A 21,299-nucleotide genomic window follows, 5' to 3' on the forward strand; every position below is an offset into this window, starting at 1 on the left:
AGTCCAGCAACCACTGATCATCATTGACCTGGGTGTATTCTGCGTGTTTAACAGCAAAAAGAAACTCGCTTATCTCCGGACAGAGCTCTCGAAATCTCTGCAGGAATTTACCCCTACTAAGCCGTCTCACGTCAGTGTGTAGCAGGAGCTGATTGGTCGTAGTCTGCCTTCTCCAGATGCGCACGGAACAGCCGTCTTTGAAGTGAACTAGCACGTATAGAACAGGCGATCTTTGTTTCAACATCCATGATCTCTTTCACGTCTAGCATTCTTGTGCATAAGGCTTGTTGGTGTATTATGCAGTTGTTGGCTCAAATTTAGCCTATTACCCAAAAACATTTAAAACTCAACTTAAAAGCCAATAAATACTCACATCTACCTCTGAGACCAGTTGGAGATGGAAAAAATACACCAGCCGTGAGTGAGAAGAAGCAAGGGTCCAGCTTTATTGTTCCATTCCACCACACGAGATCCACACCGATGAGAATTCTCAGAAGTGATCCCCCATACCCTGAGCTTAAGCTCCAGTATTTATACTGTATTTACACACTAGATAACCCATAGGTTTCCAGAAAAGGCCTATTTCACTTACACATAGAATCAGAACCCAGGCATTTCTAATAACCCAGAAAATAAAAACCCAGCGTTTTGAATTACATAGAGAATCAGAAACCAGGATTCTCATTTACCTAGGTGGTCAGAAACCAGGATTCTCATTTACCTTAGGTGGTCAGAAACCAGGATTCTCAATTACCTAGGTAAATAAAATGACGTAGACAAGACGACTAAACAACCGGGAGGGACCTTGGTCTTATCGTTATCTCGGGGGGGGGGGGGGGGGGGGGGGGCAGTTTGACCCAGCCACCCTTATAACTGGCTCCTCATGGTTCTTTCTTAAAATTAAGGCCTTCCTTGCGAGCCAAGAACCCTCACCATTTGAGTCATGAGTAAGTTTACATTTTCCTGTATTTCTAGTTTATAATTTATTTTCATATTTGCACTATATTTCTTATTTTATATATATTTATACTACTTGAAAAGCGGTTTACTGTACTTCCAACTTCTTAACATCATTACAGTTCTACTGTCCTGCATATCCTACTATTCTGTCTTTTTATAGTTTCTCTATTACTATAAGATATTATTAAAGTTATTCATGTGTGTGTATGAGAGCGAGAGAGTGTGTGTGTATGTTGTGTCTACTTGCCCGCCCTTGACTGTACGAGCGTGTGTGTGTGTGTATTAGCGCTCCTCAGCTCAGCTCGTATACCTCTTTTTGGCTTTTTTTGACTACTACTGCTCTTAAAGATCTTTAAAGTGTAATTCCAATCCGTCAATGTCCGCCTAATCCCGCTTCTATGTGTCTAGGTGCCCGTTTTTTTCTTCTTCTCCCTTCTGCTGGATGCTAGGTCTCCCTTATGTTTATTTTATGACATTTTTTATCCACAACACAGTGGTAGTTAAAGAAGTCAGGGAAAGCATCGTCTTCCCTGCACTTGGCAATGAATCCATTTGCACTGCTCAACCATTGACTGATATCAATTTGCACACTGGAGCTGGGTTTTGTCAATGAATTCTTTAAAAGACTGAAAAATGTCCTCTCCCCACGATTTCGCTTGCTAGCCTTTAGCACTGGCGTGCTTGATCGCACACGCGTGGTGAGAGAAAAGACGAGATCTCAGACTGGCTGCCCTGTACGTCAACTAACTACGTCAACTAGCGATCTACCTGCACTTCCTTTGCGATCGACCAGTCGATCGCGATCGACATATTGGGCACCCCTGCTGTATATATTTTGACCTGAAGAAAAAAGCCTCTTTATACACATATGCTGTTAAACTACACCTGCTCTACTCTCGTGTGTGTGTGTGTGTGTGTGTGTGTGTGTGTGTGTGTTACCTGCACTATGAATTTCTGTGTGTGCGTGCTGGTGTAGTCAGAGGGAAAAGTTTCGCTGATATGCATGTTGAATTGTGACACTCAATTCTTTAGATCCTCAAACAACTCGGCCACCTCTAACACACACACACCAGAAATGATAGTTAGGGATCTGTGTCGAGAAGTGTGTGTATAGATGTGTGCGAGTGAGTGAGTGAGTGAGAGTCATAACCTCTTGTATCCGTTTGATCTGAATGCAGTTCTCTTTGCCCCACTCCAGCTCATCCTAAAACACACACACACATCAGTACCACTTTATTTATTTCTATAATCCAACACGTTATAATTCAACATAACTGTCACAATCTCCTGCCTCCCATACGCCGTGTACCAGTTTAATCTATTTCCTTATTTGGTCAGTGCTTTCTGTTCTTATTTCGATGTCCTCTCTCTGCCTGGTTCCTATTTCTTAAATTGTGCACTCTATCTGTACACTACACACTTGACCATCTAACACCTGGATATTTGAAGAGCGCACACACACACACACACACACACACACACACACACACACACACAACCTGCGTGAAGTTGCCCCCCCACCAACACAAAACATCGGCAGAATAGTTTGTGCTGGTTTGTGCCGTAAAAATATTCGTTTGTGCTGCTTCAGTTCTGGAGATATTAAAAGAATATTTATAGGTCATTCTGGGGTCACTCAAACCCCCCACATGCTCCAAATTCACCCCAAATGGTCTCAATAATAATAATAATAATAATAATAATAATAATAATAATAATAATAATAATAATTCAAAAGAAGAGAACTATAGCTCCTTAACCCACACTGCGCATCCGCGAAGCCGGATGACTCAGCCATTAAACTAGTAAAAGAGCTCTAATTAGCCAGTGAAGCTAAATGTCGTTCTGCCACGTCCACTTATAAAAGTAAATCATGCAATATTCTCAGACTGGGCAGTTATTGACAGAGTGAATTCATCGTTTTAAATAGAATCAAAAATAACATCGACCTATTTGCTAATCTCATTTCGATTAGCTTGCTCATTAATTACACTGCGCATGCGTGGACTGGACTGCCTCCTCAAAAGCTAGCACCGCTAGTATATTTGTATAATATTAACATTAATACTGAACCAGAGTGAATAAAAAAAGTTTTAAAATGTTATTTCTCACTTCTCCTCCTCTTGTTCTTCTTCTCCGTGCGGGTGTGAGTTATCTTTGGTCGGTTCCTCGGTGATTCGGTCATTAGTGAACCGAGCTCCGAGAGTGAATCAGTGCGCCGTCACCGCTTGCTTCATACTGATACACCTGAAACACAGGTGTTAACACCGTTAACTACACACATACACACAATACAGCACAAAACAGAACGGGTTCGGTTACACAGAACCGAATAAACTCACTTTAGTTTGGGTCCAAACGGGCCAGAACTAACACTAGCACCGCTTTCTGCTCCTACCTTCGACTTCTCGCGCTCGTGGTGACGTCACCAACGTAACGGAAGTTGACGTAAATTTGAATCTTTGAGGAGAAAATAAAATAAAATAAACCCAAATATTATTTCATAAAAAGCTTCATTATTCTCTTCTTCTTAAACACGATAGAGGATAAGATATACAAATACATAAAAAAAACAGCTTTATCATTATTTTAAATCAAATCCACTTTAAAAGTGCTCCTAATTACATTTTAATTAAAAATATACTTCATCTTACTCTTGTTTAATTAAATTTTTTAAATTAATATTTAATTCATCGATGATTGTAGACGTGTTGAGGTTTCACGTTCTTTGTGCTTTATTATCATAAATATACACTTTGTTTAAACTTTTGAGTTTGGACACAAAATGTAAACATTCCTCATGAATCCAGAACATTCATTTGTTTATTATTTAGAAAGTAATAATTAAACAGCTGAATAAAATGATCAGATTAATCACTTGCAACATTTAGGATATGAATTTCTTGTATTGAGAGAGGTTTTTAATTATACACAGATATAAATAGATGTTGTTTATTTGTAGTTTTCATATTTGACTCAGTACATTACACCACATTTATTTAATCAACTATTTATCAAGTTTTTTCAATATTGAACTGAATGATTGTTCAATATCAATAAAAATCTTCAAATAATCTATCAACACCATCAATACATCTCATCAGTAAATAAAAATCTACATTTATCCAGCTGATCTATTGACTGGTTTATTGAAAGTTTTACAGCTTCGGCAGGTAAAGAAGCCATGGCTTTAATCTGATCTTCTGATTTCTAATGATAATTAAATGACAAAATACAGAATTAAAGAATATCTTTATTTAAATTCAAAATCACGAATCATTTAAAAATATGGACTACAAGTCATTTCTACAAGTGTTCATACAGACAGAAAGACCAGAGATGAAACGGATTTAACAGATACAGGACAATTAGGACAAGGAAAGTGAGAGAACTAGAATGATCATTTATTTATTTTTATTTTTTTAAATTACAACTGTGTTCAAGATCACAGCAAAAAGACAGTAGAGGAAACAAAGGGAAAAATATTTCACATTTCCTGTTTAAATTCAACAGTAAAATCACATGAACTGAAGACATCGTGACTTTTTGAAACCGGTCGTTACATTTTTGAGTCAAACGGAGCAGGTAGTGATGAAGAAGCTGCCTCGAAATATCATTTCTTTTCCTCGAAGAGTAAAAAAAAAAAAAAAAAAACATGAAATCCTAAATGCATGAAAAATAAACTATGTAAATTTTATGTCTAATTACAGTGAACCCTACGGAGAGTGAAGCTCACAGAGGCAAAGTGTTCACGCTACAGCAAATTTCACCGGTTGACGCTAAACTCGCTCACTTAGAAGGTGCGTTTCTCTGTCCCGGGATATTCCTAGCACTGTGTGTGAAAGCTCCTGAGATGTCCAGCATGGAGACGTGTGTGTATGTTGATGTGTACACAGTACCAATGGTCAGGATGTACTGTTGTGTCCGAGTTTCTCGTTCTCCTGAAAAACACACGTGCGCGCGCACGCACACACATATACACACACACACACACACACACACACACACACACACACACAATGGAATTGTAAAGCAAAACATTGGAATATATATCTTAATCACATCTCATAGTCCTTTTATAGAGTCTGAATCAGTTTGACTGATTCATTTCGAGTTTATTCAGAGTCGAATCACTTTCTAGTGAGAATCAAATACTCATCTCAGTCTAGTTCGTTTGGAAGTGTGCGACTCTCACTAGAAAATTATTCGACTCCGAATCGTCTCGAAACGAATCAAAACCGATTCAGACTGGACAAATGGACTAATAGAAGAGAAAGAGCAACAGGAAAGAGGACAGCCTTCCTGCTGAAAGCAAACCGGATCAGAACCTTACATTAGATTGTTTTCTATATTTTTATTTTAAATCAGTTGTGTTGTTTTTCTTCTTTCTGCACTCGATTGAGGAAACACAGCAATGATAAATAAATAAATAAATTTATCTGTCCAGCTTCCTCCTCTTCGTCCCCCAGAATGACGTGTGGGTGACGGATTGACGGATTTAAAAAAAGATGTCTGGGCAAACTGTGACCTCCACGAGTTAAAAGTGAGCATCCAAGTAAATTTAATGTGTTAACTGCACTACATTCTGCAGTCACACAGGACCAGAAGAAATATGTACATCTACTTTACATGTTAACACACAAAACAAGCTTTTGAGTATTAGTTACCCTGTCTTACTGTACAAGGCACCTGCAAATAATAAAGCAAGTAATTAAAAGTTCATCTATCATTTCACTTCCACTAATCAGTCTTTTGACCAGTCTAAAAATAAAAAGACTAAAAAGAAACAGACTTAGCAAGAAGAACTAAAGATATGCGGATGATGATGTCTCAGTTCCACCGCAGCTTCAACAGCCCTGGATCTTCTCCTTTAAAGCTTGGAGAAGGGCACGTCTTTCGGACTCTTCTTTTCCAGGGCTGCCTGCGCTGACTTCATAAGATCCTGTGTCTGCAACATGTTCATGTTCCAAGTAGCCTGGAGACGCAGAGGAGAAATCTCAGATTTCGACCGCTCTACTTTGTGTTTGTGGCCATACTGTGTGTGCATGGGTCTACCTTGAGGCTAAAAATGCTATTCATGTCTTAAGCAGATTCTTACCATGTAGTCTAGGCTCTCAGTCACACTGTGGTCTCAGGAGTAGAGGAGGTTGATTTTGGTTCCTTGGACAGTGACGCGACTCCGGCCTGCAATCTCACCTGCTATTTCCAGAGCTCCAGCAATCATTGACTATCAGGGAACACACGACTGCAGAGATGAAGAACAGAACACACACTTGCCTTCATTTATACTAAATAATAAAGCTACATGAAAAAAATACACGGTACAACCCAAAGTCACATTCTTCTGTTATCATTCCATATCTTCCATGTGTCAGTCCAGAATTTCACCTTTTTGTGATCACAGAAATTAACTGTGGGTAAAGAAGTATGAAGGACAGAGCCGTGGTTGAACCCTGTTGTTTTGTGTCCTTGAATAGTGGTGCTGAGCTGTGTTAATAGTTTGTAGAAAGCCATGAGAACCAGATGGGATGGGCCCTTTCCAAGCCAAGGGCTGAGCACCATTTATGTCTGTGAGAACCTCTGTGTAACCTGTGTAACCTCTCTCCTCTGAGAGGTCCAGTGAAACCATCTAAGGTGCCTCTTTCCAGCATGTTTTGTTCAGCAAGCAAAATGGGCAAACTAAGGGTAAACATTCAGCAGGTTGTCAAGTTACTAATGGTTACTAGGTGAGAGTGTTGCTACCTAAGCTTTGTTACCTTTTAGCATGAAGTTGACAAAGACATGGGTGGTCATCATAGAGATTGGAGTCCATATAACAGCATCCTTATTAGACTGCGCAGAAAATCATGGGTCTGTGTGAAAAAGAGCACATTGAATGACCCCGACGTGCTTTGAACCTTCTGAGCTGGAGTCAGACGCACTACCGTTGCGCCACGAGGTCCCAGCTCAAAGCCTATGGCGCATCATGGTGCAAGGCATACTTGTTCATCGGCGTGGCGATCAAGACGCATTGGAACTCGGAGACAGGTGGTGGGCTGTGACTGTTGCGACTAGTGTCTGACATCTGGGCAAGAGCTCTTTCAGAGGACAAGGCACGAGCCCTTTAAAGGCATAACCTGGCTGGTTTCCCTTCCCTGGACATTAAGGGAGATTTTCAAGATCAAATGGTAGATCTCACCCCAGTGCGTGAGAGTGAAGCGTGGACAACTTATACCTGAAGCGCAACTCAGGGACTCAACTGCCTATGCGATAGAACCATGGTTCAGCCTTCTGTTGGCTCGAATTTAGCCTATTACCCAAAAACATTTAAAATTCAACTTAGAAGCCAATACTCACATCTACCTCTGAGACCAGTTGGAGATAGAAAAAATACACCAGCCGTGAGTGAGAAGAAGCAAGGGTCCAGCTTTATTGTTCCATTCCACCACACGAGATCCACACCGATGAGAATTCTCAGAAGTGATCCCCCATACCCTGAGCTTAAGCTCCAGTATTTATACTGTATTTACACACTAGATAACCCATAGGTTTCCAGAAAAGGCCTATTTCACTTACCCATAGAATTGAAACCCGGGGTTTTACTTTACACATAAAATCAGAACTCAGGCATTTCCAACAACCCAGGAAACAAAAACCCAGTGTTTCTATTTACCTAGGTTTTCAAAAACCAGGGTTCTCTTTTACCTAGGTCTTCAAAAACCAGGGTTCTCCCTTACCTAGGTCTTCAGAAACCATGATTCCCATTTCCCTAGGTAATAAAAATGACGTAAGCAAGACGACTAAACAACCGGGAGGGACCTTGGTCTTATCGTTATCTCGAGGGGGGGGGCAGCCACCCTTATAACTGGCTTTCTTCATGGTTCTCTAAAAATTAAGGCTTTCCTTGCGAGACGAGAATCTTCACCATCTGAATCATGAGTAAGTTATATTTTCCTTTTTTTCCCGTACTTCTCATTTATAATTTATTTTCATATTTGCACTATATTTCTTATTTTATATATATTTATACTGCTTGAAAAGCGGTTTACTGTACTTCCAACTTCTTAATATCATTACAGTTCTACTGTCCTGCATATCCTACTATTCTGTTTTTTATAGAGTTTCTCTATCACTATAAGATATTATTAAAGTTATTCGTGTGTGTTTATGTATGTTGTGTCTTGACTGTACGAGTGTGTGTGTGGGTGTGTGTTTTTAGCACTCCTCAGCTCGTACACTTCTTTTTGACTTTTTTCCTATTACTGCTCTTAAATTGCTCGTAATTCCAATCCGCCTAATCCCGCTTCTATGTGTCTAGGTGCCGGTGCCCGTCGTCAGTCCCCTCTCTCTCCGTTACTGGACCTGGATCAGGGTTTGGACCTGGATCTGGATACTCATTACCAGCTTGTGCATCTCACTGCTGATATCATGATGCTACTTAACTATCTTCGCCGCACCCCCCCTAAGAATGGAGATCCGGGGTTCCCCCCTCTTCTTCGGTACAGAATCTGCCCCACGAACGTGCGTGTTGACGCTTCTACCCAGTCAGACCCAGAACCCCCCTCCAGCTTCCAATCCGAGGATGATGATGTTGTCTTCTCCGATCCGGGCCCCGACCATCCGTCCCTCTTCTCACCCACCAGTCCCGACTCTCAGTGGTCCGCTCACTTCACCCCCCCTGATTTCCCCATGTCCCCGGGACGCACCCCATTTTCCTCCCCCTCTTACTCTCCTCCAGATTACTCTCCCACCCGTCCTGTGAATTACCAATAAAATTACATTTTTACTCATACTCAATCTCCCTCGTGTTTATTTCATGTCATTTTTATCCACAACACTTCTTCTGGGTAACTTCACACATTTACCATTTGTACGAGGCCTTTGCGTCATTATACGTGTCAGACGATGGGCAATCAGTGGCAAAGGTGGCGTAAACCTGCTTTTTGCGAGGCATACAGAGCCAAGATTACACGTCAGTTTGTGGTGTGGAATTAACGTGTTTGTTAGAAATTTTGGTCTCCTTGTGCAGAAAAGCCAAGTTTAATTAAAAATGCTGATGCTATTCTACTTGTTCTCATACCGTGACACGAAGGCATTCCTTGAACCAAGACAAGCCTCCAGAGTGAGCCTTACGAATAAGAGTTATGCTGGTAACGATTTCCAAGCGACATGCTGGTCAAAAGTGTGCTAGTTGTAAACAAAAATACGAACAAGGTCGTTAAACAGAAAGCACTGGGGTTAAGTTGATCTCAACTTAGAAACTGGCCAACATAATAGATAGGACCAAAGTTCAACATTCTCTTGGTTAACGTCACCATTTTACAGGTTTCACAAGAACCTTGTCTCTTTGTATGTCTCAGACTGCAGGCAGTCAGTGGGTAAAGAAGTATGAAGGACAGAGCCGTGGTTGAACCCTGTTGTTTTGTATCCTTGAATAGTGGTGCTGAGCTGTGTTAATAGTTTGTAGAAAGCCATGAGAACCAGATGGGATGGGCCCTTTCCAAGCCAAGGGCTGAGCACCATTTATGTCTGTGAGAACCTCTGTGTAACCTGTGTAACCTCTCTCCTCTGAGAGGTCCAGTGAAACCATCTAAGGTGCCTCTTTCCAGCATGTTTTGTTCAGCAAGCAAAATGGGCAAACTAAGGGTAAACATTCAGCAGGTTGTCAAGTTACTAATGGTTACTAGGTGAGAGTGTTGCTACCTAAGCTTTGTTACCTTTTAGCATGAAGTTGACAAAGACATGGGTGGTCATCATAGAGATTGGAGTCCATATAACAGCATCCTTATTAGACTGCACAGAAAATCATGGGTCTGTGTGAAAAAGAGCACATTGAATGACCCCGACGTGATTTGAACACGCAACCTTCTGAGCTGGAGTCAGATGCGCTACCGTTGCGCCACGAGGTCCCAGCTCGAAGCCTATAGCGCATCATGGTGCAAGGCATACTTGTTCATCGGCGTGGCGATCAAGACGCATTGGAACTCGGAGACAGGTGGTGGGCTGTGACTGTTGCGACTAGTGTCTGACATCTGGGCAAGAGCTCTTTCAGAGGACAAGGCACGAGCCCTTTAAAGGCATAACCTGGCTGGTTTCCCTTCCCTGGACATTAAGGGAGATTTTCAAGATCAAATGGTAGATCTCACCCCAGTGCGTGAGAGTGAAGCGCGGACAACTTATACCTGAAGCGCAACTCAGGGACTCAACTGCCTATGCGATAGAACCATGGTTCAGCCTTCTTCTGGGTAACTTCACACATTTACCATTTGTACGAGGCCTTTGTGTCATTATACGTGTCAGACGATGGGCAATCAGTGGCAAAGGTGGCGTAAACCTGCTTTTTGCGAGGCATACAGAGCCAAGATTACACGTCAGTTTGTGGTGTGGAATTAACGTGTTTGTTAGAAATTTTGGTCTCCTTGTGCAGAAAAGCCAAGTTTAATTAAAAATGCTGATGCTATTCTACTTGTTCCTATACCATGACACGAAGGCATTCCTTGAACCAAGACAAGCCTCCAGAGTGAGCCTTACGAATAAGAGTTATGCTGGTAACGATTTCCAAGCGACATGCTGGTCAAAAGTGTGCTAGTTGTAAACAAAAATACGAACAAGGTCGTTAAACAGAAAGCACTGGGGTTAAGTTGATCTCAACTTAGAAACTGGCCAACATAATAGATGGGACCAAAGTTCAACATTCTCTTGGTTAACGTCACCATTTTACAGGTTGACTTCTTATTTAAAAACATAAATGTAACTGACATGCTGCTTTATTAAATCATAGCAACTTGAGCACCTGCCTAGCCCTACTCTGAATATGAGGAACTTTCCTACACAACTATTGACATAACTACCTGCAACCTGAAGTGTCACTGAGGAAGCAGCACCCTTCGAGCTAATGCTATTACATTAATTTACATTAATTTCTTCTAATCTCTATACTTTAAAATTATTTACCTTACGTTATACAAATATAACTGACACCACTTTAAATAAAACAATCGTAACGTTGCGCTGTCGCAAATTTGATCTGTATTCTGTTTTGTTTTTTACAAAACATCCGCGACTAGCTTGTAGCCTGTAGCCCGCTAGCATCACCTACCGCTAGCCTTGTTTACGTTTCACATTTCTCACTTACCGCTGTTCTGTTTTAAAAAAACAAACAAACAAACAAACAAACAAACAAATATGTCTGCTGTCTCTCCGGTTTTGAGTGCAGATGAGGACTCGCTTGAGCTTCACATGGTGCGGCTGGAACTGGAGGATGTGGAGAAGCAGATCCGCGGCCTACTCGACAAGCAGGCCCAGCTGCTGGAGCGACAAACTGCGCTGGAAACATCTTGTGCCTCTGCTCACATATCCAAGGTAAGCACACAGCATGGTATTTCCACTCCCAGCCCCTCTACGCCGTGTGTTTCTCTGTGCAGGGACCGTGCACCTAGGACTTTCCCAGCCGTGGTCTCCGTCACGCCAGCGCCAACACACCTCGGGCCTTGGGTGAACCAGCGGCGAAAGGCGCGGGCTGGACCTTCTCCACCTCCGGTGTTCGAGATTCCAACCAGGAACCGCTTCGCCCCTCTCCGCCAGACCAGACCCAACGCTGTGATCGTCGGGGACTCCATTGTGCGGAACGTTCGTGTAGCCTCATCTAAAGGTAAGGTGCGCACACACTGTTTTTCTGGTGCTTGTGTCCTTGATGTCGCTGCGCAGGTATCCGGGATCCTGAAGAAGGACGAGCGCACTGGAGCGGTTGTGCTGCATGCGGGGACGAACGACACCAGGCTGCGGCAGACGGAGGTTCTGAAGAGGGACTTCTCCAGCCTGATCGAGACGGTACGAGGCAGATCACCCACCGCGAAGATCATCATCTCTGGACCTCTTCCCACATACAGACGTGGAGCAGAAAAGTTCAGTAGACTTCTAGCATTAAATGATTGGTTAGTCTCTTGGTGTAATGAGCAGAATCTGGTGTTTGTCAATAACTGGAATCTGTTCTGGGAGCGTCCTAGGTTGTTTCGTCCTGATGGCCTGCACCCCAGCAGCCTTGGAGCGGAACTGCTTTCAGACAACATTTCCAAGGCACTACACTCCAAGTGACTGCCTACCGTAAGTACATCTTCCAATAATAACATTCAGTATAATCAATGTTCAACTAAAAATCCGGCAAAGGTAATACATACTATAGAGACTGTGTCTGTTCCCCGAGCTATACAAATATATAGAAAATCTCGGAAAGTCTATCTTCGTAACCTAATTAACATAAAATTAAATCATATTGAATGCACAGCCAGCATTTTTGATCTGAGGCTAGGACTATTAAACATTAGATCTCTTGCGTCGAAGGCTCTTATTGTTAACGACATCATTACTGATCAGGAATGTAATTTAATGTGTTTAACGGAAACTTGGATTAAACCAAACAAGTACATAGCATGAAATGAAGCCAGTCCTCCTGGATACAGTTATGTACATCAGCCTCGTTCAACTGGTAGAGGAGGAGGTGTTGGATTCATCCATAGTCAAAATCTAGTCGTCACACAAAAACCTAAGCATAAATTTAATTCTTTTGAAATTCTTTATACCAGTATAAGTTATGTAGCCACAAAAAATAAGTCAATTCCTCTAATTATTATTTACAGACCCCCAGGGCCATATACTGAATTTCTTAGTGAATTTGCAGACTTTGTCTCAAACCTGGTTGTGTCTGTAGACAAAGCATTAATCGTCGGAGACTTTAATATTCATTTTGATAACCTGGAAGACCCTCTAAGAATAGCGGTTGTGTCCATCTTAGATTCAGTAGGGATTAATCAGAACGTAATCGGGCCTACTCATAATGGTGGCCACACTCTTGACCTCATACTAACATACGGACTAAGTATAGAAAATATTATCATTTTTCCGCAGTCTGAAGTTGTCTCAGACCATTATCTTATCTCGTTCATAATACGTATTGATCATAATATTTCCACCTCGTCTCGCTACCGCGTAAAACGTACCTACACATCAGCTACTGCACCGAGCTTCATAAATAACCTCGCAGAAACATCAATTAGATTTGGATCACCGTCAGATCACACAGAACTCGATCAGGCGACTGAAATCTTGGAGTCAACACTCCGCTACACGCTAGATAGAGTGGCTCCACTCAAAAGGAAAATAATTAGAGAAAAAAAATTAGCACCCTGGTATAACGATCAAACGCGAACCTTAAAACAGACAACTCGACAATTAGAACGTAAATGGCGTCAAACCAAACTGGTGATATTTCAAACAGCATGGAAGGAGAGCCTACTGAAATATAGGAAATCTCTTGGCGATGCTAGAAAAATCTATTTCTCCACCTTAATAGGAGACAACAAAAACAATTCTAGATTCCTTTTCAACACAGTAGCAAAATTAACTAGGAATAAAACCACTGCAGAGAGAAACACTCAATCATTACATAGCAGTGAAGATTTCATGACATTTTTCATTGATAAGGTTGAAAATATTAGACGTGAAATACAGGCCATTAAATTAAAACTGGACAGTACTGTAACAAACCCATTACATGACAATGTAGCAATATCAGATCAATGTTTAGAGTGTTTTGCTCCGCTTAGAGAGACCGAACTAGCTACATTAATATCTTCAGCCAATTCATCAACTTGCATACTAGATCCCGTACCTACATGTTTGTTTAAACAGATTGGTCCAGGAGTAATTGAACCACTTCTAAATATAATCAATTCTTCCCTAAGCACTGGCTATGTACCTAAATCACTTAAATTAGCAGTTATTAAACCCTTGATTAAAAAACCTGATCTTGACCCGTCTCAATTGTCCAACTATAGACCAATATCAAATCTCCCCTTCATCTCTAAGATTTTAGAAAAGGTTGTAGCAAAGCAGCTATGCTCGTACTTAGATAGGAATAACATTCATGAAATGTATCAGTCAGGATTTAGACCTCATCATAGCACAGAGACAGCGTTAGTTAAAGTAGTAAATGACCTTCTACTGACCTCTGATCAGGGTTGTGTCTCGCTGCTTGTGTTACTCGACCTTAGTGCAGCTTTTGATACTATAGATCACACTATTCTCCTTGATAGATTAGAAAATGTTGTTGGTATTAAGGGAACAGTCCTCTCCTGGCTCAGGTCTTATCTCACCGATCGTTATCAGTTCGTAGATGTAAATGGTGAATTCTCCATGCGTACTGAGGTTACTTTTGGAGTTCCACAGGGTTCTGTTTTAGGCCCACTGCTCTTTACTTTATATATGCTACCCCTAGGTCAAATTATTCGTAAACATGGAATTAGCTTCCACTGTTATGCTGATGATACACAGTTGTATGTTTCAGCGAAGCCAGAGGACAGACATAAGCTTAGTAAAGTTGAGGATTGTGTAAAGGACATTAGACATTGGATGTTAATTAATTTCCTTCTACTTAATTCTGATAAAACAGAAATACTTTTATTAGGCCCACGTGTAGCTAGAAGTAATCTTTCTGATCACATGGTTACTCTGGATGGTCTTTCTGTTTCATCATGTGCAGCAGTTAAAGACCTTGGAGTGATTATTGACTCCAGCCTATAATTTGATGCTCATGTAGATAATATTACTAGGATAGCCTTATTTCATCTCAGAAATATTTCTAAAATAAGAAACATATTGTCACTACATGATGCGGAAATACTAGTTCATGCATTCGTCACCTCTAGATTAGATTACTGTAATGCCTTACTGTCTGGATGTTCCAGTAGGAATATAAATAAGCTCCAGTTAGTCCAGAATGCAGCTGCTAGAGTCCTAACTAGAACCAGAAGATACGACCATATCACACCGATATTATCAATACTGCATTGGCTCCCAGTAAAATCTCGCATTAATTATAAAATACTTTTATTAACCTGGAGCCCATCCCAGGGAGCATCGAGCACAAGGCGGGGTACACCCTGGACAGGGTGCCAGTCCATCGCAGGGCACACAATCACACACATATTCACACACCCATTCATTCACTACGGACACTTTAGACACGCCAATCAGCCTACCATGCATGCCTTTGGACTGGGGGAGATACCAGGGTACCAGGTAAACCGGGGTATCTTAAGGAAACCCCCGCAGCACGGGGAGAACATGCAAACTCCACACACACAGAGCCACGGGAATCGAACCCGGACCCTGGCGGTGTGAGGCGAAAGTGCTAAACACTAAGCCACTGTGCGCCCGATATCAATTCCCTTGCTAAAAAATATATAAATAAATAAGAGGAATATTGGAATGGGGTATGCACTGTTACAGTGTCATTCTGTACCCTTCCATGGCATTTCATAGGCAAGCTTGCATTGGTTACAGAGCCACTACAACTAATTCGCCAATGCAATGGTTAAAATATTAAGCGGTCCGGATTCAGAGCAACTCCACTTAGAATAATCACAACCACAAGTTTGTATGCGAGTACCTGCAGGTGGTCTCAGTGAGGGGCAGGAGAGGAATGAGTGTTACTGCGACACTTACAGAGTGGACACAGGTACTCCCCATTCTCTACATCGTAACTGGTTTGCTCATGCAGCCACTGCGCATCCTGACTCTGGAGTGTCTCAAAGTATCTGTAAGAGAAAATACCTCGAAGATTAAGAGACCATTATTTGACAACCTGTCAAATTTCCATGAGCTTTATATGTACCATGCAATCACAGAAATGACCAAACTGGTCAGATCTATTAAGCAGTGACAAGCAAACTGATCCACTGAGCTGTTAAGCTTGACATGGATGTAGGATTGACATGGGAACACCATATACTGCTAGTAAAGCTCTCCGAGGTAACATTCTTCAGGAGTGTAAACTGTTGGTCAGCACTCCCCTCCATTGAAGAACGGGAACATATGAAAAGTATTTTTGATTGGGAAGCGCACAACACATAACAGAATCTGACGTCCTCAACAACCAAGCATTGCTGATTACCAAGCGTAACAAGTTCCATCACCTGATTTCTTTAGCTTTTGATACTCACTGCACTTACTCCTAAGGTCAGATCAGGTTAACGTTCTTTGCTTCCCCATGAGGCACAATAAGTTTACAGACTTTGAAAGTAACACTGGCTTGATCTAAGACAGTGAAAAATAGTCAAGTGCACATAGCAAGCTTTGTTTCATGCTTTGTGTCGATGATCAGCTCACTGTATTGGGTTAAAAAAAAAAAAAATCTGCAGATGGCATATTTAAGCCAAACACATCCAATTTGGATCTACATCTTATCGATCACCACACATCCATGAAGACTTTCCTGTACATCACAGATTAGGTTTTTGACTTTTCAGTCACAAAACATTCCGACTGATTGATTAATATTAGCTAATTTTTTTTGTAATTGCTCATATAAAGGTCATATTTTCTAGACAAACTATTTACTGTTAGCTGCTGATCTATTGCCTATATCCACAAACATTTGAAAGCAGCAAAACTTTTTATTTGGGATTAAGTAGAAGGCTGTCTAGAAGTAACATTTTGCCCAACTCCTCACCTCTGCCAGCAGTGAGAGTGCATGATGTGGCCACAGCTGCCGTTATGGGTACAAAGGACAGGTCAGGGTGCATGAAGAGGGGATCACAGCTCTCTGTAACACACATGTATCCTCCAGAAATAAGCACACTGGCTACTCAAACCTATCCAATTACTTGACTTGCACACTGTAAACCATAACCTTACCTGGATTGTGAGGGGGTCTTTTGCGGTTCTTGGACATGACCGTAGAGCGTTGGACAAAGGCAGCGAGCACCATGGTGGTGCCATCAGGTAGGATCTCCTGCGCTTCGTGACACAGGATACACATCTCCATCTGCCTCCTCTCTCCTCCTCTGGCACGCCAAGGACGAGGTCCCACACACACCAGAGCACCGTCACATGAACTGGGGCTGTACCAAGCAGAGACGGATGGTTACAAGTACACTATAACCTTAATTTTTTGTTAAGGTCCCACTGAATTTGTTAAAATAATCAATGTTGAATAAATGGGTTCATCTTTTTTTAATCACCAGGAAATTGCTAAAAATGGCCTAGGATCCTCTCTACTCATTTACTCCAACAGAAAATGCTCTAAATGAATATGCAAGATAAAGAGTTTAAGGATGGGAATTTACTTATGTTATGTGAAGACCACCATTATATGCAAGAACTTTTAGGACAAAGAACAGACAACTGCTCAGCAAAGTCAAGGAAGTGTTGATGCATGCATTTACTGACATAAATGTACTGACTGGATATTGAGAATACAATACAAGTTGACTTATTAAGAACACTGCGTCACTACGAGCATGCTTAGGTACCTATGCTCTGCTGATGTAGAGGCTGAGGCGTCCAGATCCTCTGAATCCTGCGTGAGCAGCTCTATGTACTTATTGATAAAATGACTCTGGCTCTCTAATGTTTGAGCCATGGTCTTTTTCCAGCACAGTTCAGCTTTCCTTTTTCTCTATGCTTTGTCTTTGTCCCACACAGTCTACAACACACACACACACACACACACACACACACACACACACACACACACACGCACGCACGTAGATTTAAGCTCTTCAACACTTTAAAGGGTAATGGTTAATATGTCTGTGGAATAGAAAGTTGCTCAAAGTCTGACCTCCTTGTGACAGTGCCCTGTTCCTTCACAGGGAGGTGCAGCAGCTGTGCACTCACGCATCGTTTTAATGCTAACCACCATCTGTGTAGAAAAAGACACATAATTTAGGAAAATACTTCTACAAGAAAACGATACAGCAGTGCAGTTAGAACTACATGCACACACAATCAAAGTCTGCAAAACTAAGCAGATGTTCAATAGAACACATTTGTGCACTAAAAAGTATATACACACACACCATACCATTAAATACTGAAGATGCATTACAATTTTACTAACATTTAATTTGCCCGTTTCTCTTCAAAGTACATACTGCAATACATCATTAGCCTTGGCCTACACCATGGCCTTTATATGTACATGTTCTGCCTGGTGTAGGTGTCCTGACAGTTTTCACTATATGGAAAATAAAATGCACACATCACAGTGCATGGAAGTTCAGTTTGTGTAGTAAGCAATCCTTACATGTCATTTAAATATTCATGTTGACATACAGCTTTTAAGTAACACGCACAATAAGCCACATCAAAACACCCCTAGGGCCACCTACAGATGATCAGCAGCAAAACCGCTTTGGGACAGTGAAGCATTTGTGCTTCACCGTGGTGAGAGGTGCTGCTTTGCCTACCGGCCACGCCACCTTGAGCAGTGTTGCACTGCTTGGATTTCAAACAGGTCTTGATGATGCAGCACTGCTTTAAACTTCATGGTAAAAACGCTCATCTTTTGTATGTTGCGCCTACCTTCAGTGAGCGAATTGTAAAACATGCTAGGCTGCCACCTGCTGGACATATTAGGTGCATGCATAGAGAGAGTAAGGCAAATTGCAAACATAATCAAGATGTAATTTTACTTTAAGGATCCAGCGAATCATGTCTTTGTGCACTTCCAAGTGAGGCGTGCACTGCAAGGTCTCTAACAGAGCCAGGATGCTTGTAGTGTTGCCGGGGGCTTCACCGGGACCTGTGATACAGGCTTGAGACTTTCTATTGTGTGAGATGATGTACAAAACTTACGGGAGATTTTGAGGGTGAAGTTGAAAGTAACTTCATCGTCATCCCCAATGTTCTCTAGCTGTTGCTGCTCCTCCAGCAGAGCCATGCCTATCAAGTGCAGCACCTGTAGCAACACACACATACAGAACTGTGAACACTACTCAGTCATTAAAAAGTGATGCTCATGAACACAGCATAGCAAGTGGAATTTTGTTGAATTTACTACACTATCATGTCATTTTAACAAAACATCCAAACATTTACACTCTGCAGCATGGACTCAGACCAGTGTCCTCCACTGGGCTCCATAGCCCACTGCAGCAGAGCTCCCAGCATGCCAAGCAGCACGTCACACTGCAGAATGTTTCCCAAGCTGGCAAACAGTGGGCAGAATGGAGGCAGGGCTACGACACACACAGACACTCACACTTCAGCAATCTGCATTCAACTGACCAATCATTTTCAGATATGACTACAATCACTGAAGAAATAGCTTACCTGGGTCCTCTCCATTCTGTCTCTTAAGCTTTCGCTGAGCTTCCTCTGCCTGTATCCAAAATAAACTACATAAAAATTTAGAAAAACCATTAGTGCTCATGTGACTAAAGAGAATTACTAAATCTGCCAAAAGCAGCACATCACCTTAAGGACATCCCCAGCACTAACAGCCGAATCAAAATGCAAACGGATAAGTGCATATATTGAGCTTCCAAAGAGCATTTCCTCATTAGACCACTAGGCACTCAAACCGGTATTTTGTCATTTATGTGCTTTTCTTTATCAATCACACAATCTGACAGAGGCTCTGCACTTAAGAGAAGGAACTAAAGAATGAAGTAACACGTGAGTTGCAGACAGTTTTAGTTACTGCGTAGCAGGAGCTCAGGTACATGCTTTAAATAGTGAATTATTATTTACAAAAACTGTTTTCAGAATTGTAATGCTGTTCTCTCCAGGGAAGGGGTCACAATGTTAACGGATGTCTGCCCCAGAGACAATAACAGCACTGAGACTCTTCCCGTAATGTCTAACCTGAAATCTTCCTGTAATGCTGCAGACCGAGGGGTCCTGGTCCAGGATTTAAGAGAAATTAAGAGAAAAATCAAAATGCTGACTTCCTGTTGAGTTTAGGGTTGTAAACATACAGTACACTGCAGCTCTCCTTCACTAACTCTAATTCACTCCATTTAAACTCACGGTTGCCAGATATCACTAGAAAAGTCAACTCCAGTTTCCATGTTTTGATTTATCCCCCAAAACACAATATTATCAGCAGACATGGACACTGTACTGGGGAACCGATCTAAAACTGAAACAAAAATAAAACTACTAAAATGTAAAGACAGAAAATGTGCTTAGTTATAAATAAATCATTTAATATATAAAAAAAACTGATATTATAATAACTTAATAAAATATAAATAAAATGAGAAATTAAATAATGTTTAATTACTATGGGTTGCATTTAATATCAATTTGACCTTAACCTTAGATCACTATTTCCTTAGAAAGCTATCAGCCTTTTTCCTAATATGGATCATTTTTGTGTTAGTCTACTCTTAATTAGGACTCTTTATTGTTCAAGATATTTTAAAATAAATATTTTATGCTGTATATTTATCAATTAACCAACAGTATTTCTCATTGCTATTATTTTATTCAGTTAACAGTGACCATGAGCAGAGAGATTACATTTAACTGTTTATGACAGAATTCCTGATTAAAGTTTAAATAAAAAAAGATTGGTATCTGGATCGGTATCGGCTGTAAAAATCCTGATCGGAGCATCAGTAATGAACACCATTAAACTAAAGCGCTGTGCATCTGACGGGTAAATGAACTCACTCAATCACATCCTATATGAGATTATTCAGATATCTACACAATGCACACAGAGCGGTTCGAGAACTGACTCCAGCCCAGAACCAGGAGAGTGGAAATGTCTAATAGTGTAGCTTTAAATATATTTAAGAGGAGCAGACTCCAAACAGGTTAACGGTTGTTTTGTGCATACAGTCTGTAAAATGAACTGAAAATATTAGATTTAGTTTATCAGAAGGTAAATTAATGTCATCGCTCACACGATGTTCCTAAATTCTGTCATAATTGACCAGCTCAAGTTCTCATGCCTACTTGTGTGTTATATTGTGGCATGAGAAAACTTAAATGTGAAAGTGCAATAAAAAATATGTTGTCACTAAAATCAATTAATAATCGTGATAAATAATCGAGATCTCAATATTGATCAAAATAATCGGGATTATCATTTTGGCCATAATCGTGCAGCCCTAGTGCACATGAACACCTATAACTTACACAATGTCTGGGGTAACTGTTCTGCTAGAACTGACCAGATTTTCTCATTGACTTCATGGCAATAAAGGGTACAATCAATACCCAGACACCTGAATATTCGAATAATATGCTCCTTCGACAGTGGGACAATCGAGAGCGTCCTGACCAGCTGTCTCACGGTGTAGTACGGGAACTGCACCGCCTCCAACCACAAGACCCTACAGCGAATTGTGAGGACAGCTGGAAAGATCATCGGGTCTCTCTACCCACCACACACCTCCTTCAACTACCGGTGCATCCGCAAAGCCACCAGTATTGTGGACGACCCCTTTCACAGACTATTCACCCTCCTGCCATCTGGCAGAAGGTACAGGAGCGTCCGTGCCACCACCAGCAGACTCTGCAACAGTTTCTTCCCTGGGACAGTCAGATTACAGTGCTCACCTGGG

The 21,299-nt window shown here is 41.3% G+C and overlaps 2 protein-coding genes, 1 long non-coding RNA gene and 1 other non-coding gene across 15 annotated transcripts in view; all 4 read right to left on the bottom strand.

Moving 5' to 3' along the window:
- The window catches only part of LOC128634232 (myotubularin), a 24,653-nt gene extending 21,260 nt beyond the window's left edge, over nucleotides 1-3,393 (bottom strand). For 9 of the 12 annotated variants that reach the window (XR_008397535.1, XR_008397531.1, XR_008397528.1 and 6 more), the window contains exons 1-4: nucleotides 3,303-3,385; nucleotides 3,073-3,207; nucleotides 2,111-2,164; nucleotides 1,900-2,015 (exon numbers count right to left, since the gene is read on the bottom strand). The gene's annotated coding sequence lies outside the window, so the exon portion shown is untranslated. Of the gene's footprint in view, nucleotides 1-1,899; nucleotides 2,016-2,110; nucleotides 2,165-3,072; nucleotides 3,208-3,302 lie in introns of all 12 variants that reach the window. The other 3 variants (XR_008397534.1, XR_008397532.1, XR_008397540.1) reach the window with 3 other exon arrangements.
- Nucleotides 3,394-4,200: 807 nt separating this feature from the next.
- Nucleotides 4,201-6,366, bottom strand: LOC128634244 (uncharacterized). Its single transcript, XR_008397572.1, has 2 exons — nucleotides 6,059-6,366; nucleotides 4,201-5,935 (listed from the first exon to the last, which is right to left on the bottom strand). It is a non-coding gene; the product is annotated as an uncharacterized LOC128634244 (long non-coding RNA).
- Nucleotides 6,367-9,776: 3,410 nt separating this feature from the next.
- trnaw-cca (transfer RNA tryptophan (anticodon CCA)) lies at nucleotides 9,777-9,848 on the bottom strand. Its single transcript has one exon. It is a non-coding gene; the product is annotated as a tRNA-Trp (tRNA).
- A 5,310-nt stretch (nucleotides 9,849-15,158) lies between these two features.
- LOC128634226 (E3 ubiquitin-protein ligase UBR2-like) lies at nucleotides 15,159-18,684 on the bottom strand. Its single transcript, XM_053684524.1, has 6 exons — nucleotides 18,577-18,684; nucleotides 17,561-17,641; nucleotides 16,959-17,422; nucleotides 16,633-16,838; nucleotides 16,448-16,540; nucleotides 15,159-15,533 (listed from the first exon to the last, which is right to left on the bottom strand). Exons 3-6 carry the CDS (start codon nucleotides 16,997-16,999, stop codon nucleotides 15,469-15,471), a joined length of 405 nt encoding a protein of 134 aa, XP_053540499.1. The 5' UTR covers nucleotides 17,000-17,422; nucleotides 17,561-17,641; nucleotides 18,577-18,684; the 3' UTR covers nucleotides 15,159-15,468.
- Between the last annotated feature and the right edge of the window lie 2,615 nt (nucleotides 18,685-21,299).

This window comes from Ictalurus punctatus, chromosome 12 (assembly GCF_001660625.3).
Source record: "Ictalurus punctatus breed USDA103 chromosome 12, Coco_2.0, whole genome shotgun sequence".
In the NCBI taxonomy this organism is placed as follows: domain Eukaryota; kingdom Metazoa; phylum Chordata; class Actinopteri; order Siluriformes; family Ictaluridae; genus Ictalurus; species Ictalurus punctatus.